General features: G+C 47.6%; 1 protein-coding gene across 1 annotated transcript; it reads left to right on the top strand.

The window, feature by feature from the left end:
* Positions 1–130: 130 nt before the first annotated feature.
* Positions 131–20,100, top strand: exo1 (exonuclease 1). The gene is made up of 13 exons (XM_056291508.1): positions 131–291; positions 496–615; positions 1,142–1,265; positions 1,546–1,683; positions 1,996–2,208; positions 3,448–3,635; positions 4,734–4,836; positions 4,974–5,169; positions 5,414–5,624; positions 11,573–12,125; positions 17,389–17,478; positions 18,050–18,243; positions 20,052–20,100. Exons 1-13 carry the CDS (start codon positions 131–133, stop codon positions 20,098–20,100), a joined length of 2,340 nt encoding a protein of 779 aa, XP_056147483.1.
* Positions 20,101–27,450: the final 7,350 nt, after the last annotated feature.

Here is a 27,450-nt window from a genome sequence, read left to right on the forward strand (position 1 = left end):
TACTAGACGCATCACAACACCCTGTGTGTATGTACACACACACACACACACACACACCCTTTACCACCACCTACTTACTGTCTTACAGGACCCGTCTCTCCGCCGCACCAACCCGCCCGCCGCCGCCGCAATGGGGATCTCCGGTCTGCTGCAGTTCATCAAAGATGCATCAGAACCGGCCAATGTCAAAAAATACCGAGGACAGACGGTGGCCGTCGATACTTACTGCTGGCTCCATAAGGGAGCGTTTTCCTGTGCCGAGAAGCTCGCCAAAGGAGAGCCCACTGATCGGTGGGACGATTGCTAATTTCGTTATTCATTGATTAATTTAGCTGTCATTTCGTTAAGGAAGCACTGTGAGGAATGTTTAAGGGGGGGGGATTGGGAGTTGAGGATATTTTCTGTGTGATGGTTAAACAAACTGTCCTGTAAACACATCTGTGATTGCTGAATATTCACAAATTAGAGTAATATTTATATTTGCATACATCCCAGGTATGTGTCATACTGCATGACATTTGTGGACATGCTGTTGTCCTTTGATGTGAACCCCATTCTGGTGTTCGATGGTTGCAATCTGCCGTCCAAACAAGACGTTGAAAAGTCTCGCAGGGAGTAAGTATGTTCACAGAGCACTGACTGGGTGCTTGCATGTGTCTGTATTAATTTATTAATGCAATTATTACTGTTATTATCATCATTGTTATTGTTTATCATCTCAGTGGTATTGCATTGGGATGAAATTTTGATATATTGTCACATCATGATACACAAGTTTGTTTAAATTAATGATAACGGAAATCTGTTACCTAACGTTTGTCATAAAATGAGGTCTGAAATATTTGAAGGATTATTTTAAAAGTTTCGATCTGATATTATACTTAACATTACCAAACAGTTCAATGTGATGAGCCTCATTTGGATTCTTAAACATGTTTTTTTTTTGCATATGTAAGCAGATATAGTGATGTATATCAATATCACGTAAAATTCCCTATATTTTTCATTTTGCCTAACACTAGTCAATATGCATGTTTAATTATAGTTATATAATCATGAAAAACGTTGAGGAAACTCACAACCAAAGACTTTGTAAAATAAATTTGGCATTATTCAGTGTATGTTACGATTGTCTTCCCAGGCGTCGACAAGCTAATCTCCAGAAAGGCAAGCAGCTGCTCCGTGAGGGGAAGGTATCTGAGGCCAGGGACTGCTTCACACGCTGTATCAACATCACCCCCTCCATGGCCCATGATGTCATCAAGGTAGAGGACAACTGCTTCATGTAAAACTGCAATCAAGAGGACAACTTAATGATTGGAAATGAATTTGATCTATGCATTTCAGTGGTAACCAATCAGTTTCCGTTCTACCAATCACGATGTCAGGTGATTTCACTGATTAACTGACCTTCAACCAGACAGGGGGACTTATCAGGGAAAACGGCTGGTGTGTTGGGTGAAATCCGCAAACACATGGCTTTCCATGTCATATGATTGGGCACAACTGTTGTATGTATGTGTTCATCTTCTTCCCTCCCCCAAGGCTGCAAGGACCAGAGGGGTGGACTGTATTGTAGCTCCATATGAGGCCGATGCCCAGCTAGCTTTTCTTAGCAAGTCTGGCATTGCCCAAGCTGTCATCACAGAGGACTCTGACCTGTTGGCATTTGGATGTAAAAAGGTATGATTCACCACACCCCTCTGGCATTACCTAAAAATACATAAATGCTGCTAGTATCTCATGACCCCTATATGGATTTATTTTTTTTTTGCTAATTGTGTGCTTCTGATTTTTGTATACTGAATTTTTGCACAGAAAACACTTATTTATTTTTCTGTACCATTGTTCATACTTTGATGTTCTACTCTGTCATGTGTTGGTACATCCTGTTTCATGGGAGCAATCCAATGTCAAGTACCTTGTTTGTGCAATTTCACTGGGCTAATAAAACAAACTATGGTTGGGATTTACTCCGCTCCAAAAATCACACAGGTTATCCTAAAGATGGACAAGCAGGGCAATGGTGTGGAGGTAGACCAAAGCCACCTGGGTCGCTGTCGTTCTCTCGGGGATGTTTTTACAGAGGAGAAGTTTCGCTATATGTGTATCCTCTCTGGCTGCGACTACTTGGCCTCTCTGTATGGCATTGGTGTGGGCAAGGCCTGTAAGCTCATCAGGATGGCTAATAACCCTGACATACTTAAGGTAAGGCCATATCAAATTATTGGGCCAGACAGTTGTGACCCAGCCCAACCAAATTAGTGAGAGCAGCACATACATTCTTTTACTTCATGTGAGATAAACCTTTAACTGTCGCTTTAAGGGAATGATTTGGTAATTTCAGCAGCAGAAACAATAGAAATAGGATACAGAAACAAACAAAGCAAAGGAGATGTCAGAATGACATGTTAAGTGAAATTATAATACCATATGAACTAGCTGTTAATGCAGCACTAAAACCAGCTGACAAAAACACAACCAACAATTTCTATCAGTGTCTTGATCAGCAGGTAAAATTTGATACACTTTAAAGGTTGTCATTTTAGAATTACTGGTAAGATTACCTTGTGTACTGAGCAAATAGGACATTGCAAAATTTGGTGTGTTTACATGCACAGTTAAGTGGAGCTACGGTTACAGCTCTATTAGGCCATGTAATTGGACTATTGTCGTCCCAGTATACAAGAACCAGGGGGGAATCAATTTATTGATGGAAGTGTGTCCGATCCCGGTACAGTAGGTGGTGATATGCCCCCTTTCCGCTGGTTGCTGTTGTGTGGCCGATTGACGCGTATACATGCCAGAGTGAATCCACCCCCACCCGCATTATCTAGGCATGTTAGTCCGACTTCGAGAAATTCGATGTAGTACGATTTCAGTCGCAATAATACGTTTACATGTATTTTAAAAGTCCAGTTTTAGTCGCACTAACACAATAAATCCACTTTTTCTCACATCAGGTAAGCATAGTCACTGGCTAACACAATTTCCAAATTGCAGCAGGTTATTTGATATTTTGTATTTGTTTAGGAAAGGCAAGTCATTGGCAAGTCTGTTTACAAATGGAACATGTCATATATGAAGGCAATTTAAAGTGCTTTTACATTAGGCATAAAAAGACATTAAATAAGATACAGAACAAGGTAAAGAGGTTAGATAATGAGAAGAATGTTAAAAGAAAAAAGGAAATGTAATCATTGTAAGTTTATGTAATTATTTAGTTGTTTATGTATTCATGGATGGAAAGGTGTTTCAGATGGCTTTCTTAACCAACTAGAATTTTCTCCCCACAAATTAACATTGTCACAGCATTTTTCCCCTTTTACAGCCCTGGTTACATATCATGGTGGTTACATATAATAATCATGATAACGGTGTTGTTACTCATTCGTGGGTTAGGAACGTGTTCTCTGAAAATAGTCTGAGCTTTACTTTCAATCTCAGGTGATCAAGAACATGGGCCGGTACCTGAAGATGAACGTGGTGGTGCCAGAGGAGTACATCCAAGGCTTCGTCAGGGCCAACAACACCTTCCTTTACCAGCTGGTGTTTGACCCTGTCAGAAGGAAGGTGGTGCCACTCAACCCGTACCCGGAACACATTGACCCGGCCACACTTGACTACGCTGGGCAGTATCCTTTTATTCTCTACCAGGCTTGGTCTCTTATCAAATTTGCTTTGGGTTTGCTGCCTGTCCCTGGACAACACAGAAGCTCAGCATATCCATATAGACGTCCTAGACAGCCATGACCTGATGCGGATGATGGTTTATGTGACAAAATTGGTTAAATCTGCTATGAGGAGTTTGGGTTTTTGTTGACTTTTGTGTGACCTGGACAAAAGCAGTAGTGTTTTGTGGAACAATGACTTAATGTTACAATAATCTCCATTCACCAGCAGGTAGTTGGTGCATTTGTTTTGTGGAGAAGAGCGAGAGATGTAGTAGTGTTTTGGGAAAACTGCTGTTTGTAAGATACAAAACCACGAGGTAATCTGTGTCTAACTGTGGCCATGTACCCCGCCTGTGTGCCAGAAGTGGTTTCATCAGATTTCGTGGGGAATCCGACGCAGAGACAAAAAGTATTTGGCGTCATTAACTAGCAATATCACAGGGGCCTGGGTAGCGTAGCAGTCTATTCCGTTGCCTACCAACACAGGAATCGTAGGTTTGAATCCCCGTGTTACCTCCAGCTTGGTCGGGCACCCCTACAGACACAATTGGTCGTGTCTGCGGGTGGGAAGCTGGATGTGGGTATTTGTCCTGGTCGCTGCACTAGCGCCTTCTCTGGTCAGTCGGAGTGCCTGTTCAGGGGGGTGGTGGAACTGGGGGGATAGCGTGATCCTCCCACGCGCTACGTCCCCCTGGCGAAACTCCTCACTGTCAGGTGAAAAGAAGCGGCTGGTGACTCCACATGTATCGGAGGAGGCATGTGGTAGTCTGCAGCCCTCCCCGGATCAGCAGAGGGAGTGGAGCAGAGACCGGGATGGCTCAGAAAGCGGGGTGTTTGGCTAGGTACAACTGGGGGGGGGGGGGGGTTATCTTATCCTCTTGCTGATTGTTTCATTTGATTATATCAGTCATATAGAGCTATCAAAATTAAATTGAGACTGACAACTAAATTGGTGGAAAAACACTTCGTCGTCGCTTTGAGTTGACATGTATTGATTGGAAATTGTGCACTCTCTGTTTCAGCTTGTTGAATACACCATCCTTAATGATATCATTCAAGTAACATAGGAGATGAAAAAGGCCTGCAGATAGCCCTGGGTAACCTGGACATCAACACCATGGCAAAGCTGGATGACTTCAGCCCAGACAAACCTGTTACATGGGTACGAGGCTCATTCCATTATCATCAGTTTGATTACAAAAGGTAGAAAGCCCTCTGCAAGTGGGTTGAATTTGCAGTGAAAAGAAGTTTTTTGAGTTTTACATTTGAAGTGTGACGGCTTTGCAAACCTCCTTTCAGCCAGCTAAACCCCTCAAATCCTCACGCACACCCAGCATTTGGAGACGGGGCTACACACCGCTCTCTGTTACCACAGCCCAGCCTGCTGCAGGCGCCCCAGAAAAGGGTTCCTCCAACAGGGGGCGGGAGAGAGACGTGAGCCTGAAGGGCCTGCAGCTGCCCAGCAGAGAACTACAAGTCAAAAGGCCCAGAGAAGGTGAGCTGGTGTGTATGGTTGACATTTTAGGTTTCCATGGCAAAAGCAATTTTGCGGCTCTCAACTAAGATGTCTGTTTAGAGTTTGTAGATGATTAAAAAAAATTAAAAAAAATAAAAAACCTATGGTGATATCTCTTAAGAGAGTTCAACATCTATTCGCTGTTAACAGATTGGTGTGAAAAGCCGCTTACATCTTTTTCTGAACATGGGAGTTGCATCATACAGACCTTATTGTCTCTTAGATTCTGGTATATCAGACCAGGAGGTGTTGCAGCTGTACTGTACTCCCGGTAAGAAGAGAGCCAGATCAGAAGAGCTGGCTGCCCCCACAGACACTCCCACTAATAGCAGGCCATCTGGAACCGGTCCGCCGAGACCAAGAAACCGCTTCGCTACTTTACTGCAGAGACGCAACCAGAGCACAGAGGAAGAGGACCAGGGCACCTGCAGCAGGTAACACCAAACGTACATCGAAGAGTGGTGTGCAAGATATGTGGTTATTGGTTCAACTAAAGCGTCGATGCCCAGGCCAGATTAATGCATTATCAACAAGGGCATATCTAGGGGGTTACTAGTCCACCATCTTAAGTGTAAAAAAAAAGAAAGAAAAGAGATTCAGATTTTATGTTGTTGGTCAGATCACGTGACAATAAGCACTTCATGGTAACCGTATTGGTCTCCTGTTGATCCTGTTAACCCTAGAAAATTTTTCAGGCCTGGTGGTATGAGCCAAAAAACCCCTCATCGGGCACTACATGTAGGGTGGCATATTGGTGCAGTCTGCTTCAACCAGACATAGTGGAGCAAAACTTTTTTTCTATTTTGATTGCGATTCACAGAAATTTGAAGAGGTTTCACAAATCTGGAAACGCATCTCATCCAGCCTCAAAAATTTTCACAAATTTTGTTGGCCCGTTGGTAGGCATTGTTGTTGGTGCCCTGGGCCTGTACAGTTGCAGGAGGAATACTGTGGTCAGAATTCCCACAATTCCTTCAAGAGACCTTCCACAGGCCTTATGTTTGTTTCCAGATATTTCAGTACTCTGCCATAGAGCTGTCTGTAAACACTGTAACTGCTGTACATTCAGCAAGGACACCGCAAAGACAGCTCGAGATAAATGTTTTCTTTTCCTTATGATTTCAAACACTTTTCTCATTACATCCAAATAGTCATTTGCAATTCTGTCTTCTCATCATCTTGACTTTGCAACTTTATATACCTGCAGTTATATTGTGAAGAATGTACTCCGCATTTTAAGAACAATATGAGTGGCAATTCCCCACCCTTTTCAACATTTTCTCAACAGTTCTGTAAACATTTGGTTTGAAAACACCTCACATAATATTTTTATTTGTGTGGATTTTTCCTCCCAATTGTATGCGGCCAATTACCCCACTCTTCCGAGCCGTCCCGGTCGCTGCTCCACCCCCTCTGCCGATCTGGGGAGGGTTTGGGACTACCACGTCTCCTCCAATACATGTGGAGTCACCAGCCACTTCTTTTCACCTGACAGTGAGGAGTTTCACCAGGGGGACATAGCGTGTGAGAGGATCACGCTATTTCCCCCAGTTACCCCTCCCCTTTGAACAGGGGCCCCGATCACCAGAGGAGGCGCTAATGCAGCAACCAGGACACATACCCACATCCAGTTTCCCACCTGCAGACACGGCCAATTGTGTCCGTAGGGACGCCCGACCAAGCCGGAGGTAACACGGGGGTTCGAACCGAGATCCCCATGTTGGTAGGCAACGGAATAGGCCGCCATGCTACCTGGACGCCTCCCCTCACATAATATTTTTAAAGTTATGATCTTTGAAAGCCTGGTTTTAGTTACTGGATACCTCAATGCCCTCTATAACTCTAGTATCCCTCGGACAGTTTAAATCTATCATCACAAACCACCCTGCATCAGTTTGCAGTTGTTTCAGCTGATTGTTTTTATTGTTATACTGTTTTATTTATTTTATATCTTCATTTTACCATTTATTAGGGGTGTAACAATACAGTCAACTCACGATTCACTTTGATAGACGATTTGGGGTTCATGGTTCGATACAACATCGCGCAAGTTTGGAGAACAAAACTCGCCACTTCCCACTCGTGGTCTGTGATCTGGGCTGTGATGGTTGTGTAGCTCTGAGTAGCGCGAGAAGTCCAGCTGTCTGTGGTTATCGTGACTCTCAGCCTCCCAGAGGGCTTCTTTAACCTTTACCTTCACATTCTCATACATGGCAGGAACTACAGATTTGCTGAAATGTGTACAGGACGAAATGGGATATTTTGGTTCCAGCGTGTTGACAAGTTTTTGAAATTCTTCGTCTTCAACTACTGAAATTGGTCTCATGTCTTTGGCAATAAAAATGCCGATGCTTCGTGTTATCTCTTTTGCCCACTGAGTTGATGCCAGAAGCAGTGCAGCAAATGACTTTTTGCTAATTTGTCAGACGGCGACTGTAGCTTGTCTTTCTGATGCTATTGTAGATGGTGGAGCATGTTGGTGATATTAGCCATTGTGTAAGCCATAGTGCGCTGGCAGAGCTTGCAAATAGTCTTTGTTCAGTCCATAATCTTGTCACCATTTTCTTGCCTTCCTGCTGGAAAACCAAAATTATGCCTTACCGACTTAAAGTTTGATGGACCATCCTCTATTTCCACATCCTCCATGTTCTTGCCAACATTCGATCACTAGTACAGCCAAGTGAACGTCAGGGTCAATTACAGGTCAGTCAAGCAAAACTGGGATTATGCCTACTGCGCCCTCTTGCGTTAACATGAATAAATGATATCTGCATCCTCTGGGAGTCACAATTTAATTGACTTGATATTGTGATCAATTTTTCAGCTTCACAATGCGTATCATCATATTTTTGAATTGGGAAATATCATGCCACGGTGCATTGTTACACCCGGACTATTAACCGTTTTTTATCTCTCAATTTTTATTCATTCACCGGCCGCTGTATGTTATGTTGTATGCTTGGAACTAGGGGTTGACCGATTATGGACCTGGCCGATTATCAGGTCCGATATTCAGCATTTTTACGATTATTGGAATCGTTATTTTTTTCCAGATTGGGTGTTGGACTCCACCAAGGTTGTCCCTTGTGTCCGATTCTGTTTGTGATATTCATGGACAGGATCTTAAGGCGCAGCCAAGGTGAGGAGTATGTCCGTTTTAGGAACCTCAGAATTGCATCTCTGCTCTTCGCAGATCATGTGGTTTTATTGGCCTCATCAGAACGCCACCTCCAGCACGCACTGGGGCGGTTTGCAGCTGAGTGTGAAATGGCTGGAATGAGAGTCGGCACCTCCAAAGTCTGAGGCCATGTTTCTCTACCGGAAAATGGTGGCTTACTCCCTCCGGGTTGTGGATGAGTTGTTGCCTCAAGTGAAGGAGTTCAAGTATCTCAGGGTCTTGTTCACGGATGAGGGTAGGATGGACCGGGAGATTGACAGGCGGATTGGTGCAGCATCAGCAGTAATGCGGACGTTGTACCGGACCGTTGTGGTGAAGAGGGAGCTGAGCCGGAAGGCAAAGCTCTCAATTTACCAGTCAAGCTTCGTTCCAACCCTCACCTATGATCATGAGCTTTGGGTAGTGACTAAAAGGGTGAGATCACGGATACAAGCAGCTGAAATGAGTTTCCTCCGTGGGGTGTCTGGGCTCAGCCTTAGAGATAGGGTGAGGAGCTCGGACATCCAGAGGGAGCTTGGAGTAGAGCTGCTGCTCCTTCACATCGAAAGGAGCCAGTTGAGGTGGTTCGGGCATCTGATCAGGATGCCTCTTGGGCGCCTTCTTTTGGAGGTTTACCGGGCACGTCCAACTGGGAGGAGACCCCAGGGTAGACCCAGAACTCGCTGGAGAGACTATATGTCCAATCTGGCCTGGGAACGCCTTGGGATCCCTCAGGAGGGGCTGGAGGGTGTTGCTGGGGAGAGGGACGTCTGGAGTGCCCTACTTAGCTTGCTGCCACCACGTCCCGACCCCGGAGAAGTGGTTGATGATGAATGAATGAATGAATGAATGAGTTTATTTATGAAGCGATAGCTATATCTTTGAGTAACATTGGTGGTGCCAGTACAACTGGAAATTGAAGCTGAATCAGTTCATCTGGATACAACATTTATTGAGAGAAATGTTTCATCACTCATCTAAGTGACTTCTTCAGTCTCAGCTAACTGCAGGTATCCCCACCCTTATAAACAATACAGTGGCAGTGACCTATAACATCTTTAAGTCTCTGACATCTATTCTTAAGCTGTTGGTAGGCAGTAATGAACATCACCTTCAGAACTATGGATTTTGTGGACAAGGTGAGGGACATCATTATGGAGGGGGATGAAACAATGTCTTATGATGTTACGTCTCTCTTCACGTGCGATCCTGTCGATGAAGCAGTGGAGGTGGTCCGTATGAAATTACAAAAAGACCCCACCCTTAGCAATAGGACCACCCATAACACTGACAAGTGTGTCTGCTCCTGAAGCTTTGTCTTCAGTCCACGTACTTCACATACAGGAGGCAGTGCTATAGGCAGAAGAAGCATGGGTGTGCTATGGGTTCCCCAGTCTCATCTGTAGTGGCCAATTTGTATATGGAGGAAGTGGAAAAGAGGGCTCTGATGTCCTCTCCAGGGACACAACCTAGCCTTTGGCTCAAATTTGTGGACGACACCTGGGTTAAAATTAAATCTCAGGATGCACCACATTTCACCGACCGTATTAACTTCTGTGGACACCACATCAAGTTCACCAGGGAGGATATGAAAAATGACAGGTTAAACTTCTTACCCTGTGAAATTACAATTGGTGATGGGGGACGTTTGATTGTTGATGTCCACCATAAACCAACACATACTGATCAGTACTTAAGGTTGGACTCTCATCATCCACTGGAGCCCAAACTAGGAGTCATCAGGACGCTGGACCACCGAGCTGACAACGTCCCCCCCAACACAGCAGCCGGGGAAGGGGAGAAATCCCACATTAAACAGGCCCTGGGTAAGTGTGGTTATCCTAACTGGGCGTTTGTCAAGCCAAGAAGACACCCAAACAGTGCACCAGCTGTTGAAGAGAAGAGAAGGACAATGGCTGCCCAAGCGTAAACCAGTGGTGATTCCGTATGTGGCGGAAGTGTCGGAAAAGCTGAGATGCATATTTTCCAAACACAGCGTCTCAGTTGCTTTCAAACCCCAAAACACGCTGTGCCAGAAGTTAGTCCACCCCAAGGATCGGGTCCCACGGCACAAACAGAGCAATATGGTGTACACTGTTAAGTTTCAGGAGGATTGCCGTGACTTGTACATTGGGGAAACTAAACAGGCCAGTGGCCACTCTTTCAGACATGAGGATGTGCACATCCTTGATAGGGAGGAATGCTGGTTTGAACGGGGATTCAAAGAGGCCATCTATGTGAAGAAGGAACGACCATCCCTGAACTGAGGGGGGGCCTATGTCTGTCGCCATCTTGCAATGCTGTGATTGCAACATTCCCTAGTCCTCTGTGAATGGCCTTTGAAGCTCTAATTAATGGTCACACCCATATTTGCATATGAAACTGGTCGTTGGTTTCGGTCGTTACACAACTGTATTGTTTATAAGGGTGGGGATACCGGCAGGCAGATTGGACTGAAGATGTCACTTAGCTGAGTGATGAAACGTATCTGTCAATAAACCTATCCAGCTGAACTGATTCAACCTTCTTTGAATACAGTGGCATAACGACCAAAACCAACAACCAGTGTCATATGCAGATTGCTGTGACCATTAACTAGCGTTACAATGGCCATGTGTACTATTCAGAGGATTGGGGCATGGTTGCAACCACAGCATTGTAAGATGGTGACAGATAACTGGAAATTATTTTAGCTACCAAATTTCGAATGCAACATCGCCTGTATGACTTCGTGTTTTGACATGTTATAGGAAACCGATGGTCATAATAACACAAACTAATGTTGAGTCTCGTAGAGCTAACTTAAAGGCGATAGTGAACGACAACAAGTTCATTTGCTGATGATTTAAGATAATGTTGAGAAGTTCTCTTTTAATTAAACATATGCTTAAAGGTATTTCAATGAAGTTTTGTGTTTTAGTTTGTGTCATTCTAAATGTTAACACCAAGATTTTAATTTTTACCACAAATTTATATATCGGTTATCAGTCTCCTTGATGACTAATAATTGACATTGATATCGGCCTTGAAAAAAACCATATCGGTCGACCCCTACTTTGCACACCTTTACCCAGTAGGGCTCTTATGAGTTCACATGAAGGTTGAATGAATGAAGTGTTGCTAAGAGAGATCTTGAGGCTGTACGCTGTGAGCTTCGCCATTACAAGTCATGAGCTGGTGTTGAAATGAAGCCCTGATTTGGTTTGATGTGTTCTTCCTTCCCAGGTTCTTCAGCAGCTCCTGTGAGGTCATCACTTCAAGTATCAAAGAGTCCTCGGAGAAGGAGAATTTGTCTCCGGTTCTGGCTAAGGAGAAGTCTCCTCCAAAGCAAGTCCTTTCTGATGCAATCGGTGTTACCACCACTGCTGGGGATAGCACCCAGGTGTGTGAGAGCGACTTGCCTGAGCATCCCTTCCTGGACATCCCCAGCCCTCCACCATCCCTCTCTGACCCCCAGCCGCCCAGTGAGAGCCCCGGGGCCTTCCACTGGTCAGACGTCACACCCTTCACGTTACAGCCCCTTTCAGGCCTCTCCACTCTCCAGCGGTTCAAATGGGAGAAAGGGAGCATCCGCCAGAACGCCAAGAGTCAGGAGGCCCTCGGAGGCCTATTAAACCGCACGCCAGCCAATACTGACGTGGAATCAGAAAACGCAGACACGCTTCCGGACTCACCCCCGTCTCAGGACAGCGCCTACTTCTCCCAGTCACAGGCTGACCTCACATCCTGCTCCCCTTCCTCCCCCATGTCACCAGCCCACCTGGAGGATGCCGAGTCTGTACGATATTATCATTTCCTCCCTACCCTGTCATCACTTCCTCCCACAACATTACACATGTCTATTTGTGGGTTGAGCAGACTCGGGTTTTTAATTATCTCACAAAATCAAATTCAAATCCAGTGCTATTACAATGAACAAAATTTGTATAGATTTGAATTGTAATGATTATTTTGGTCGCTAATTCAGTATAGGCCAGTAACAAAAACTGCTCTGACACTGGTTGACAGGGGTCACAGAACAGCGCAGTTTGTGCACGTTGATCTAAATTATTGACAAAACAATAAGCTGACGTTATTTTCCCATTTCAAATGTTTATTAGCAGTTTATAAATGGACAAAAGATGTGGAAGCCATCTGATCTGGTTTTATACCAGATAAAAAATAGCTAAATCAAAACTAAGAACTGACTCATCAGGTTGCAGTGCACCAACGTGTGGAATGTAATAGGCAAACCACTATGAAGATAATTCACCAGCAGTGACTCAAGTAACAAATCGTTGAAATAGATATCAATTTTATTTTTAATAGAGATAAAATTGCATTATTTTTAAATTATTTCAGAAATCAAGTTTATTGGCCATGTAGGTTTGCACATACATGGACTTTGACTCCGGTTTTGTGGCTCTCTCAGTGTACTTAACAAAATAACAACACAACAGCCTTCAGATATATACAACAGGGCTGACTTATACAGGTGAAACGAGATGATAAGGTGCAGTGGTGCAGAGAATATATCAGAGATGCTGAAATAGATGTTAGCAGGTTACTTACAAACATGCCTGAGGTAGATGGACGTGACAGTCTAACAGTATACATACAATGTACAGTACAGTATATATACAACATGTACGGTACAGTATATACAAAATGGTTGGATTTATTTGACAGTGTTAAGCGTTCATTTGACTGACAACCTGCGGAAAGAAACTTTCTATATCTGGTTGTTTTGGGCCACAGTGCTCTGTAGACAGAGGGGAGGAGTTGGAACAGGTTGTGATGGGTTTGCAGTGATGTTGTCTGCCTGTTTCTTGACTCTGGAGGTGTATAAGTCCTGACTCGAGGGCAGGGGGGCACCAGTGATTTTCTCTGCAGACTTAACTGTCTGTTGTAGTCTGTCCCTGTCCTGTTTGGTGGCTGATCCAAACCAGACAGTGATGGATGTGCAGAGGACAGACTGGATTATTGCAGAGTAGAACTGAATCAGCAGTTCCTGAGGCAGGTTGAACTTCCTGAGCTGGTGGAGAAAGTACATCCTCTGCTGGATGTTTTTGATGATTGTGTCGATGTCCGATGCCCACCTTAGGTCCTGGGTTATTGTGGAATCGAAATCTAGGTTTTCACCAAATACACTGTGCTGTTAAGTATGGTGGGGGGCAGTATTGGGGGGGGTTCCTCCTGAAGTCCACTGTCATCTCCACTGTTTTGAGTGTGTTCAGCTTCAAGTTGTTATGGCCACACCAGAGGGCCAGCTGTTCAACCTCCCATGTATATGCAGACTCGCCACCATCCCGGATAAGGCCAACTATGGTTGTCATCCGCAAACTTCAGGAGTTTAACAGATGGATCTCCTGAGGTGCAGCCATTTGTGTAGAGGGGAGCGCACACATCCTTGGGAGGTGCCAATGCTGATTGTCTGGGTGCTGGATGTGATTTTCCCCAGCCTCACCAGGTACCTCCTGTTTGTCAGGAAGTTTTTTGTTTTGTTTTGTTTTTGACCCCCCCCCGTTTTTCTCCCCAATTGTACCCGTCCAATTACCCCACTCTTCCGAGCCATCCTGGTCGCTGCTCCACTCCTCTGCCGATCCAGGGTGGGGCTGCAGACTATCACATACCTCCTCCAATACATGTGGAGTCACCAGCCACTTCTTTTCACCTGACAGTGAGGAGTTTCACCAGGGGGATGTAGCACGTGGGAGGATCACGCTATTCCCCCCCAGTTCCCCCTCCCCCCTGAACAGGCGCCCCGACTGACCAGAGGAGGCGCTAGTGCAGCGGCCAGGACACATACCCACATCTAGCTTCTCACCCGCAGACACGGTCAATTGTGTTTGTAGGGATGCCCGACCAAGCCGGAGGTAACACAGGGATTCGAACTGGCAATCCCCGTGTTGGTAGACAACAGAATAGACCACCACGCTACCCAGATGCCCCTGTCAGGAAGTTTTTAATCCACTGGCAGATGGGGGCTGGTACAGTGAACCAGGTGTGTTTGGAGTGGAGGATATCTGGGACCATGGTGTTGAACGTTGAGCTGAAGTCAACAAACAGGACCCTTGTGTGTGTCCCTGGGGAGTCGAGCTGTTGGCTGGTGTAGTGCAATCCCATGTTGACTGCATCCTCCGCTGACATGATTGCTCGGTAGGCAAACTGCAGGGGCCTGTGATTTCCTTCAGGTGGGCAAACACCAGTCTCTCAAAAGATTTCATGACCACAGACATTAGGGCCTGTAGTCATTTAATCCTGTGATACATGGTTTCTTGGGGACTGGGATGATAGTGGAGCTGTTGAAGCAGGAGGGGACTTCACACAGCTCCAGTGATCTGTTGAAGATCAGTGTGAAAATGGGGGCCAGCTGGTCAGCACAGACTTTAAGACAGGAGGGTGACACGCCATCCAGGCCTGGTGCCCTCCTGGTCTTCTGTCTCTGGAAGAGCTGGCTCATGTCCTCAACACGGATCCTGAGTGCAGGTGGGGAGGGGAGAGGGGCTGCCAGGGGGTACAGTTGGATGTGTATTGTGGTCGGAGAGGGTGAGTGGTATGAAAGTTTGCTTATCAAATATGCAATAAAACCCATTTAGGTCATCAGCCAGTTGATGATCCCTGTAGTGTGGGGGGGATGGTCTCCTGTAGTTGGTATAATGTCTTTCAAACCTCTCCAGACTGATTCTGGGTCATTGGCAGAAAACCTGTTTTTAACTCTTCAGAGTAGCACCTTTTTGCCACTCTGATCTCCTTTGTGAGTGTATTTCTGGCTTTGTTGTACTGGATCCTATCTCCACCCTGTAGGCTTCCTCTTTGGCCTGACGAAGCTGCCTGAGTTTTGCTGTGAACCAGGGCTCATTGTTGTTGAAGGTACTGAAAGTTTTGGTGAGCACACACGTCCTCAAAAAAGCTGGTGGAAGATGTGACAGTGTCAGTAAGTCCAGGTCTGTAGATGCAGTCTCAAAAACACTCCAGTCAGTGCAGTCGAGGCAGGCCTGGATTTCCAGTTTTGACTCATTGGTCCATTTCCTTACAGTTTTAACCACAGGCTTTGCAGATTTTAGTCTCTGCCTGTAAGTTGGGATAAGATGAATCAGACAGTGATCAGAGAGGCACAGGGCTGCATGGGGGACAGAGTGACAGGTGTCCTTTAATATAGCAGTGATCCAGAATGTTTTTGTCCCTGGTGGGACATTTAACATTCTGTCTGTATTTTGGCAGTTCATGACTGAGGTTTGCTCTGTTAAAATCCTCAAGGAGAATGAGAAGAGTCTGGATATTTGTGCTCCATGTTTGCAATTTGATCAGCAAGTGTTTTAATGCCTCTTTAACACAGGCCTGGGGTGGGATACAGACCCCGACCAGAATAAATGATGAACATTTCCGTGGTGAATAGAATGGTTTACTGTCGATGAAAAAGGTCTCTAAATGAGGGCTGAATCATTTCTTCAACACTGACATCCATACATGTGCCTTTATGTAGAAGCAGATGCCGCCATCCCATTTTTTCCCGATAGCTCCATTTCGCCGTCCGCCTGGAGCAGTTGGACCTGCGGCAGATGAAGTGTACTGTCTGTGGTGTGCTCACTAAGCCAGGTTTCAGTGAGACACAGGGCAGCAGATCTGGAAAAGTCTTCAGTTTTTTCCGTTTACGAGTAGGAGTTCGTCCATCTTGTTGGCCAGAGAGCGGACATGGATTGACCGGAGCGTGGTTCTAAATCCATGCTGTCGCGGTTTAACGAGCACGCCGGGTCGCTTACCCCTTCAGCATCTTCAGCGTAGTCCTCAAGCTCAGCAAGACTTTCGTTAAATTGTTCAGTTAGGGCGTCCGGGTGGCATAGTGGTCTATTCCATTGCCTACAAACACGGGGATTGCCAGTTCGAATCCTCGTGTTACCTCTGGCTTGGTCGGCTGTCCCTACAGACACAATTAGCTGTGTCTGCAGGTGAGAGGCTGGATGTGGGTATGTGTCCTGGTCGTTGCACTAGCGCCTCCTCTGGTTGGTCGGGGTGCCTGTTCGGGAGGGAGGGGGAACTGGGAGGAATAGCGTGATCCTCCCATGTGCTACGTCCCCCTGGCGAAATTCCTCACTGTCAGGTGAAAAGAAGCGGCTGGCAACTCCACATGTATGGGAGGACACGTGGTAGTCTGCAGCCCTCCCCGGATCAGCAGAGGGGGTGGAGCAGAGACCAGGACGGCTCGGAAGAGTGGGGTAATTGGCTGTATACAATTGGGGAGGCAGCGCAGTCGCCTCACAGCAAGAAGGTGCTGGGTTCGAGCCCCGGGGTAGTCCAACCTTGGGGGTCCTTCCGTGTTGTCCTCTGTGTGGACTTTGCATGTTCTCCCCGTGTCTGTGGGTTTCTTCCGGGGGCTCCGGTTTCCTCCCACAGTCCAAAGATCTGTAGGTCAGGTGACTCGGCCGTACTACGTTGTCCCTAGGAATGAATGTGTGTGTGGGGGGGGGGGCCCTGTGATGGCCTGGCAGCCTGTCCAGGGTGTCTCCCCGCCTGCCACCCAGTGACTGCTGGGATAGGCTCCAGCATCCCTGTGACCCTGAGAGCAGGATAAGTGGTTAAGATAATGGATTGATGGATGGACAACTGGGGAGAAAAGGGGGGGAATCCCCCCCCAAAAAAGTTCAGTTAAAGTAGGTAAAGTCTTCCGTTTGTCCAGTGGACAGTTGGAGGCTTAACAGTTCCTCCCTGCTGTATGTGATGAGTGAGGGGGCACTGGAAAATAAACAAAAACTGGAAAGTACAGGCGAGTGCAGAACCGAGTCCACTGTCCGTGGTGCGATCTTGATGACACGACATTTAAAGTGAAAATAATGAACAGTGATGGATTTTCCTGATCCAAGCATGATTTAGGGCTCAGGTAATTAATTTGAAAAGAGTTCAGATCTTAAGACCTGGAGCAGGCCCCCACGAGCATCATGAGGAGAGTGTTGGGTGTCCACAGAGTTTGTGGTTTCATGTCTGGGTGGGTTTGTGGTTCATGTTTATTGAGCATGTGTGTGTGCTTGTGACGGAGCTGACTGCTCTCTCTTGTGCTTTTACAGGAGATGACCGCTGATAAAGATTCAGACCCAGACCAGGGTCCAACACACCCACCAGAGGTTGAGAAGAAACCCAGTCTTGTGAGATCTAAGGTACGTTTCATCTCCTTAAGAGCTTTCTAGTTCCTGGGCGTCCGGGTGGTGTAGTGGTCCGTTCTGTTGCCGACCAGCACGGGGCTCGCCAGTTCGAATCCCCGTGTTACCTCCGGTTTGGTTGGGCGTCCCTACAGACACAATTGGTCGTGTCTGCGGGTGGGAAGCCAGATGTGGGTATGACTCCTGGTTGTTGCACTAGCGCCTCCTCTGGTTGGTCAGGGCGCCTGTTCAGGGGGGAGGGGGAACTGGGGGGAATAGTGTGAGCCTCCCACGCGCTACGCCCCCCTGGTGAAACTCCTCACTGTCAGGTGAAAAGAAGCGGCTGGCAACTCCACATGTATGGGAGGACACATGTGGTAGTCTGCAGCCCTCCCCAGATCGGCAGAGGGGGGGGAGCAGAGACCGGGACGGCTCGGAAGAGTGGGGTAATTGGCCAGATACAGTTGGGGAGAAAAGGGGGGGGGTCCAGAAGAAAAAAACCCCCAAAAAGACCTTTCTAGTTCCATCCCTACACACGCACACACACACACCCATGTCCATCACGCCCCTCCTGTCCTTGTCCGTCCAGGTGGCAGGTCTACCCAGGCTCAAGCCAGGTGATCGGGCAAAGGTGAGAAAGATCCAGCCTGTGACCCCAGCCAGGGCCAGTGGACTGAGGAGGACGCAATCAGGGACCGGCAGGAAAGCCGTATCCAGAAAGGAGAACGACCCCTGCCCTCAAACCACCATCAGCAGCCTGTGGAAGAACTTTGGCTACAAAAAGTAAGCGAGAAAAGTGACATCAGTCATGAACTACTCTGACTGGTGCCACGCTAGCGTCTCACTCTCACCACACCGTCATTCTAACACACTGATTACACCTCTGGTCTGTCTCAGATGTTGCTGACCGATCACATCTGGGATAATATCCACCACTCACACAGTCACGGCCGCCATTAATGAAATGTTCTTTTTTTGTCAACAACAATTTTTACTTTTAAAAAAACAGGACACAACAAACGCACAAACAACGACAGCAACAGGGCAGCATGCTAGTAACAATGTTTAAGGACTGAAATGAAGGGGGGGGAAAAGAAATTTCCAGAATAAAAAAAACGTATCGGTAGTAGATGAGAGTAAGAGACAGACATTCCCAAGGGAAAAACAAATGAGAGTGGACCGAAAAGAAAAGAAAACTGTACATAGTGTACACAACCATCCATTTCTACTAACGTCCATAGCTGGCCTGCTCCAGGTCTGGTGTGGAGGGGTGCGGGAGGGGGAGAGCCCTTCTTTTTTTTTTTTTGTGTGTGTGTGTGTGGCTGTTTTCCCCTCTTTTTCTCCCCAGTTGTATTTGGCCAATTCCCCCACTCTTCTGAGCTGTCCCGGTCTCTGCTCCACCCCCTCTGCTGATCCGGGGAGGGCTGCAGACTACCACATGCCTCCTCCCATACATGTGGAGTCACCAGCTGCTTCTTTTCACCTGACAGTGAGGAGTTTCACCAGGGGGATGTAGCATGTGGGAGGATCACGCTGTTCCCCCCAGTTCCCCCTCCCCCCTGAACAGGCGCCCCGACTGACTAGAGGAGGTGCTAGTGCATCGACCAGGACACATACCACCATCTGGCTTCCCTCCCGCAGACACGGCCATTGTGTCTGAAGAGACACTCGACCAAGCCTGAGGTAACACGGGGATTCGAACCGGCGATCCCTGTGTTGGTAGGCAACGGAATAGACCGCCACGCCACCCGGACGCCCTCAGGCCTTATTTCTAACTGACACACAGACCTGTTAATCTAACTCAGATCTCTTGTGGAATAGTGACCTATGTGCCATGTGAGGCGTGCACTGTGCAGTTCTCCCTTCAGCCTGCAGGGGCAGCGGCCCGGGTGAGAGTATCTCCCTGGCAGTGTCACTGTGGTGTAACTGAATATTTACATGGTTGCTCAAATCACAGATGGAATTGTCTTCTGTGTGAGTGGCTTTAAAGAATGGAGCACGGTGACATTTATCAGGCCCGTGCAGTGCATCGTTCTGTTGTGGTTAACCGCAAGCGTCTGTCATGACACGAGACTCCACTCAGCTTTTACTGGACTTTATTTCTTTCAGAAAATCAGCTGGTTTTTCTGGCTGTCTTCTTCCACCGATGGGATTGTTCTTGCTTCTAGCAGACTTCCCAGCAACGGCTTCTTTCCTCAAGAAATAAAACCATCAGTTCTTCCTCTAAATGCATGGAGTATCCTCACAGTTTCCCATACTCCCCTCTCCCAAGTCCTGCCTCATCGGTCAGTGTACTCATGACGCCATTTGTCAGTTCCGCCACATTAATCACTGACGTGACTGTTGGAGTTGTTTTATTTGTCACATATACAATACAGCATGGCAGGCAGTGAAATGTGTAGGCATCAGTGCAACCTCACAAGAGCTAAAGAATATGACATCACACACCCGAGAGGGAGAGCAAGAGAGATCGAGAGAGAGAACGAGATGGCGTGAGAAAGAGAGAGAGAGAGAGAGAGAGAGAGAGAGAGAGAGAGAGACCTCCGTCACACTTTGAAACCAGTCACCTCTGTTGTTGTTTGTGTTTTCAGAGAGAATCCTAAACTTCTATCAAGCCAGGACAGCCAGTGTTCTGAGTGAAAGTCTCCCTGCTGGACCCCCTGGAATGAGGACATGCACTTTCACCTCCGGCGTTTTCTGGACTCTCGGCGTTTCTCAGGCGGCTGCAACATGTTTGTGTGGTATTTTTTTGAAGCATACTGTGTATGCAGATGATACCCGCTGGTCTAGTATTTGACTCCTGTGATAAACTGGCTTTGAATAAACCAGATTTGTGTGTTTTTAATGTACAGCCCCAGTGTGGGTCTGTGTTTAAGCGACTTGAAAAAGGATGTATCATGTTGCGTTTGTGGTTTGGCAGGGCAGGATGGCCTGATACAGCTGTGAGAGGATGTGTCCCCTCACAAGGTGGCTGCAGGTAAAGAACGCATACTGTTGTGTTTCCTCAGTGAGCCATGTGCATACTGATTCAGGAATGTGACAGTCCGTGACCATCTCTCCACACCGCTTGATGGCGGCACAAACTTAACGTTTGCGGCGGCTTCACCCAGCGCCGTCCACGCAGTGTCTTCGTCCGCGTCTGGGTTTGTGTCTTCGTCTGATGGCTGGGAGAGCTGGCGCTGGACTGGCTGGGGGAGCTTGGTCTGCTGCATCCTGTGGGCCCGCGGACCGCGGCCCTGCCCGAAGGGGAAACACCGAGGGCAGTCTGACAGGACGCGGAAGCGGGGCAGGCTAAGCTAACTGCTAGCCCATGCAGACCGGCAGCTCTGATAACACTGAGGGCGGTGTGGTGGCGGCCCCGGGGGCCTGGCGTTGGCTGTGTTTTTGGTGTCATCGTGAGCAGTGCGGGGAGGTGTGTCGAGGGTGTCCGGCTGGGAGAGCTGGCGTTAGATCGGCTGGGGGAGTCTGGTCTGCTGCGTCCTGTGGGCCCAGGGACCGCAGCCCTGCCTGGGGCTGCACCTGAAGAGGAAACAGAGGGCGGTCTGACGGCGTGGAAGCGGGGCAGGCTAAGCTAACTGCTAGCCCATGCAGACCGGCAGTTCTGACAGTCGTCCTGGCTGGCGCTCGCTCTCCTGGACAGTGATTTTTTTTTGTTTTGATAAGTTGGATGTATGTGTTTTTGTAGTTTTGTAGTTTTTGTAGTTTGGATATATGTGTTCTTGTAGGTTTTTGAATTTGTCTTTGTGTTGCACTACTGTGGGTTGGGGGAAACGATAAATAAATGATCCTGATCCTGATGTGCGTACTGATTCAGGAATGTGACAGTCAGACTGGTGGATTGTCGCCCAGTAGACTGAAGTCCCCGCCGTCCTCTTTCTCTTGGTCCCGCAGAGGCCTCTCGGTTCACTCAGGAGGACGTGATTTCATTGGTTCCCTGCTTGAATAGGTTTCAAGGATCCAGATGTTCTGCAGCTGTACCATTTATAGGGGCGGGGACACCTGCAGTCAGCGGCGCCCGTTACTTACGTGAATGATGAAACGATTTCCCACTAAACTTGGTGTTCCGATGAACTGATTCAGCTTTTCTGGGAATAGCGTGGTTTACTTCGTCGTGTTATTGTTTTGTTGTAAAACCGATAGCTGCTTCATTTTAGCTCCAACCCCCAGATCCTCTTGGTAGAACTGGAAGAGGCAGTACCCTGTCTCGAGCTCCACAAAATATGACAACTCACATCTCTAAGAAGGACCTGTAGTTGTAGTCATTAATAAGGAACATTGTCGTGGCGCGGAAGTTGTCTGGGGTGGCCGAGAAACGTCCAGTCCAGCTGTCGTTCCTTCAGCAGCTGCAGGTGACCGGCGTGCCATGCAGTGTACCGGACATGCTATTAAGGCGACCGGCGTGCCATGCAGTGTACCGGACATGCCATGAAGGTGACCGGCGTGCCATGCAGTGTACCGGACATGCCATGCAGGTGACCGGCCATGCCATGCAGGTGACCGGCGTGCCATGCAGTGTACCGGACATGCCATGCAGGTGACCGGCATGCCATTAAGGCAACCGGCGTGCCATGCAGTTTATCGGCGTGCCATGCAGGTGACCGGCATGCCATGCAGTTTACCGGCATGCCATGCATGTGACCGGCGTGCCATGCAGTTTACCGGCGTGCCATGCAGGTGACCGGCGTGCCATGCAGGTGACCGGCGTGCCATGCAGGCGACCGGCGTGCCATGCAGGCGACCGGCATGCCATGCATGTGACCGGCGTGCCATGCAGGTGACCGGCGTGCCATGCAGGTGACTGGCATGCCATGCAGGTGACCGGCGTGCCATGCAGGTGACCGGCATGCCATGCAGTTTACCGGCATGCCATGAAGGTGACCAGCGTGCCATGCAGGTGACTGGCATGCCATGCAGGTGACCGGCGTGCCATGCAGTTTACCGGCGTGCCAAGCAGGTGACCGGTGTGCCATGCAGGTGACCGGCGTGCCATGCATGTGACCGGCGTGCCATGCAGGTGACCGGCGTGCCATGCAGGTGACTGGCGTGCCATGCAGGTGACCGGCGTGCCATGCAGTTTATTGGCGTGCCATGCAGGTGACCGGCGTGCCTCAGGGTCTTACACAGGCCTGCTTGTTGCACAATGGCCAGTCCTCAACCCCAGTTTACACAGGCTGGGTCTATGGGCGCCACACTAAGCGGCTGTTTCCTGGCTGTGTCAGACGTCCAGGACTCCTTCATATCCACTTCACATGTTCATTGATCCAGAAAAGTCGAGCCGTTTGTTGGTCCATTTCTTGTGGAAGTATCATTGATACTTCCACAAGAAATGCCATTGCTCCGCTGAGTCTATTACCTTGATAACCAAGACAGCCCACGGATGTGACGTAACAAAAGCCGTGCATGCGAGCGGAGTAAAGGTTAGCTAACATCACAGGAGGTTGCTGCGGACGAGGCTTTGTACCGCTGCCGTTAAAACGGGGCTTTGCATTCGTCTCAAACCCCGCTGTAAGATGTGGAAGTCGAGCCTGTGCTCGTGTTAGTCTTGCAGGGTGAGGAGGATGCAGTAAGAATGCAGCTTGACGACATTCCAGGAGGCAGACTGAACATGAAGACCCTATCTGGACTCGGCCTAATTAGCTGAGACGGCACGGGGAACGTGACTCCAAGGCAAGCATACCGGTGTAAATGCATACATCACATTCATTATATATATATAGTAATACATATATCTGGTCAGAACTGAGATGGTGTCACTTGTTGTCCTCTGCTGAAGAACACGGCTGACATGCGCCAAGAACACCGTGAATCAAGCCGCTTTACTCTCACGGCTCTTGGTATCAGGTTCTAGTCTTGGTAGGATGACACACCACCTGGCTGTGATATGTGATACCAATGCCTCATATGAGCTTTATTATAGACAGTCGTGGTGTTGTTTCCATGGGTGGTGTTCGCACGGGTGCAGCAGGACGGTCTCCAAAGCACCTGTTTGATTTGATGTGCTCTTCTTCCAGGTCTTGGAGGTATCTCATCTCAAATGAGTTATAAGCTCTACGTTAAGAGAGCACCCCACCCCCCAAAAAAACCCCTCAGTATTTTGTATACAGTCTTTACTTAACACCAACATGTAGTTTAAATAAGTATTCCAAAAAGGAAACGAGTATTTCAGATAATGAAGTCAGGGTATACATACACCACCACCACCACCACCACTCCTCACCTGTTAAGCAAGGTATTGGTTTTACTGATTGAAGATAAACTGTTGCCACTCGTCTCTTTGCTGATGACATAAGTGTGTTGCTGTGTGAGGGTGTGTTGCTGTGTGTTGCTGTGTGAGTGTGTGAGGGTGTGTTGCTGTGAGTGTGTGCAGCTTCACGCCGTGTCTTCAGAGGATTCCTGAAAGATCAGGTGCATCATGGATACTTACCAACGCACACTTGCTTTGTTGATGATTTATTTGATGGTGTAATCAGACTGTACCCATAGTTAGGTGTGTGTGCGTGTGTGTGTATGTGTGTGTGTGTGTACTCACACTTGGAGTTTTCAAGGAGATTAAGCTTGCAAATATCCATCCATTATCCAAGCTGCTTCACCCAACCGGGGTGGCGGGGATGCTGGAGCCTATCCCAGCAGTCACTGGGCAGCAGGCGGGGGAGACAACCTGGACAGGCCATCACAGGACCCACACACACACACACACACACCTAGGGACAATGTAGTACGGGTGGTTCACCTGACCTACATGTCTTTGGACTGTGGGAGGAAACCGGAGCCCCCGGAGGATATTATTATTATCATCATTATCGTCATCGTCATTATCATTATTATTATTATTGTTGTTATTATTATTAATGACAGCTGCTGTCTCCAAAAGGAAAGCTGGTTCAGAAGTCAGTTGTGGGAGTTGGCTGAGTTGCGGCGTCCACGCTGAGGGGCCACCGGCTCCTCAACACCTTGTGGGACCTGTAGGAATGTAAGCGTCCTCATCCATACGAAAGCAGACCCAGCCTGTTTAGCACCGGCCTGCTTCCACATGATCTGAATTCCTGCTCTTCTCCACTGGCAACACTTAGCATATAAGAACAATAACCAGACTGACAATGTCTAAACATCCACATAGCAGCACTGACACACACACACACACACACACACACACACACACACACACACACACACACACACACACACGTCTCACCCCCATTTCTTCATTCCATTGTGCAAGCATTGGCACACCAGAGGCTGTTGTTGCGTCGCAGTACTCACATTGCTGAATGAAGAATTTGGCTTTGACCCTCAGGTAAGGTGCAGGAGAGGAATGCTGCCGCGCCGCTGACGCCGAACTCCTCACCTGCACAGCTCCAGTCTGTTACTCCTGCCACACCGGCAGTCTCGTGGAAACCAGAGCGGCTTGTGGTGTGTACTGTTCAGGCCTGCATTAGTCTAGCAGAGAAAGTGTGTGTGTGTGTGTGTGTGTGTGCGTTTTCTTTAACAGGCCCAGCTCACCTGACAGATTTCATAGGTGTTAATTAGAGGGTGCAAGTTTGGACCTGAAATCAAAACCGCAAATGAAACATGAATGGGAGAGCTGTCCTTTTCCTCTCTCCTGTGATTCCAGAGGAAGTCTACCCTGCAGGCAGAGCTATTTGGACTTGACTTCTGGACGTGTAGTGACAAATTCCAAATTACCCTCCTCTGGTGCAATTTCTGCTCAAGATGATGTGAACATCTGGTTATTTTCTGTGCGCTGCCTTTGCCCACTTGAAACGGCAGTTTAATGGCTCGGGGCTCGGGGGAGTCGCAGGAGGATTCGGATTCACGCAGAATCTGGCTGAGCGCTTGACTAAAGACAGAACATGCTCATCTTGTGGGGTGTCCTGGCCTCTTTAAGTCCACGGTACAGACGTGCAATGTAAGGGGAATAAAACGCTTCCTGCAATCTGTTTGTCAGGTTTGTTTCCCTTTCTCGTTTTGCATAGTTTTGTCTTCGCATTTTAATATATGCACGTTAGCGAAGCTAATAAAGCGAGCTAACATGTTAGCAACCTAAAAACCAGGTTAGCTTCGCCAAAGCAGCGTTTACGATGACCTCAAAAACCAGTTCAGGGAAGGCCTTTAAAGGAATAGTGGGGTTTTTTTGGAAGTCTGTCCTGTTTTTATACAGAGCACCTGAAGTGACTGTGACAGACTGCGGTGGCGGTTCATGTGGTCGGCCTGGGGCTCTGGAAGGACAGAAACTGCACTTTGGGAAGACTCCAGTCCATTAACCCCCCGCCAAGAGCACCTTGCTGCAAGCTGCAGCTTTTTAAGAGCCCCTTTTGGCCGGAGCCCACATCTGGAGGAGGAGGTGGAGGAGGTGGGGACTGAGGAGCTTTGGGTTAACAGAGGCTGTGACAGATGCACGGTGTCCCTCGAAACAAGAACGAAAGATCACCTGAACAAATCAGTGAATCTCAGGGCTGGTTAAAAACAACCCCATTAGACTGTTATGGCTGAACGCCAGGAGAGCCAAGGCAAGGAAGAGCGGAACGGAGGATGTCCCCCGGGATATCAAACCAACCGTGTGTTGTCGTCTTTTAGGAATAACAGGGCCGTAGTACTTGAATATGGACTCGGTCTCGAGTCTGTACTTTAAAGGTCTAGGCCTCATCTCGGACTTGACTTGACTTGGTCTCACATAATGTGGACTTGTGATCATTTTTCAAGACCGCCCAGGTACAAGATTTTAATGTGCATATTTATTTTCAAAAGCAATATCGAGCTTTCCCTGAGGTGATCGGTAAAGTGTTATCGACTCTCACAGGTTTCTGTTTTCATTATAATTTCACAAACATGGCCGACGGACTTCAGTTGCCTGTAGTGTTAACAACATTCAGTCTGTCGCCTTTGATTCTTTCTGTGGTCACTTATTTTGTATTTAAGCAGCATGTATGTAACCCAAACCAGGAGTTGCCACTGACGCGTCTGTTTATGCTGTCAGATGACTGCACGGCTGTGAAAAGGTGCTTTGATTGGGGGCTACAAAAATGCTAACAGCCTTGAAATCACCATTAGCCTTTCTTAGCCACTTAGCATTTTGTGACCCTCTATCAAGTCCCCTTTCTTGACAACAAAAACACACAAGGCTGACAGTGACACTTGCATTGTGTCTATAGATTATATTGAAGCAGGAAGAATCAGACGTAGCAGAAAGTTAGCTTTTTAACATGGCTGGCAATAAGGAGAACCCCTCCACCCTACTAGGATGACGCATAAGTATGTTAGCCATTAGTGCAAAGGTCTAGTTATGTCTCTGAAACACTGAAAAATTAGAAGCCTAAACATTGTAGAGACATTTTGACTTTCACTGTGATGGAAGACTACTACAGCTACAGCCATGGCGTTGGACTTGCGCTGTTCTGGTGTCAGTCTTTACAAGACATTTGGCCCCATTGATACTGAGTCGGACTCACCAAATTTAAGCTTTGGACTTTTGGACTCCATAGGCTCCAGTCTTAGACTTGAGTCATGCCCCCCCCCCCAACTTGGGTGGTCTTAACTGCATATCTCAAATCAAATCGTTTTTATTTTTACAGGACGTCTTGTTGGCACAAGTGATGGGTTGTTGCCTTAGAAGAAAGGCACAGGCATGACACCGCTGTTTCATTATGGAGCGTTCATTTGTCTGAAGAAAAAAAAAAGTTTCTCTTGCTCAAACGCTTGCTATCATCTTACACTGACAACACCCATGCAGGGAGTGAAGACTCCATTTCTAATACACTCTTTGTCTTCCCTGTACACAGAAACTGTCGAATGGGTTGGGTTGTGACTCCTCCCAAATATTCAAGTATTGCTTTTGTAACAACGTGCGGGGATTTCAATCATATCACACGGGACAACATATTGCCAACATTTTATCGGTATGTTAACTGCCCCACTAGAGACAATGAAACACTGGACTTTCTGTATGGATCTAAGGATTGCTACAGTGCCACTGCCCTTCCCCCCTTGGTAGAT

This window comes from Lampris incognitus, chromosome 13, assembly GCF_029633865.1.
Source record: "Lampris incognitus isolate fLamInc1 chromosome 13, fLamInc1.hap2, whole genome shotgun sequence".
NCBI lineage: Eukaryota > Metazoa > Chordata > Actinopteri > Lampriformes > Lampridae > Lampris > Lampris incognitus.

Coding starts and splice junctions, on each gene's coding strand:
- exo1 (XM_056291508.1), top strand. CDS start 131: ATGGGGATCTCCGGTCTGCTGCAGTTCATCAAAGATGCATCAGAACCG. Junction 3,636..4,733: donor ACACTTGACTACGCTGGGCA/GTATCCTTTTAT, acceptor ATATCATTCAAG/TAACATAGGAGATGAAAAAG. Junction 4,837..4,973: donor CAGACAAACCTGTTACATGG/GTACGAGGCTCA, acceptor ACCTCCTTTCAG/CCAGCTAAACCCCTCAAATC.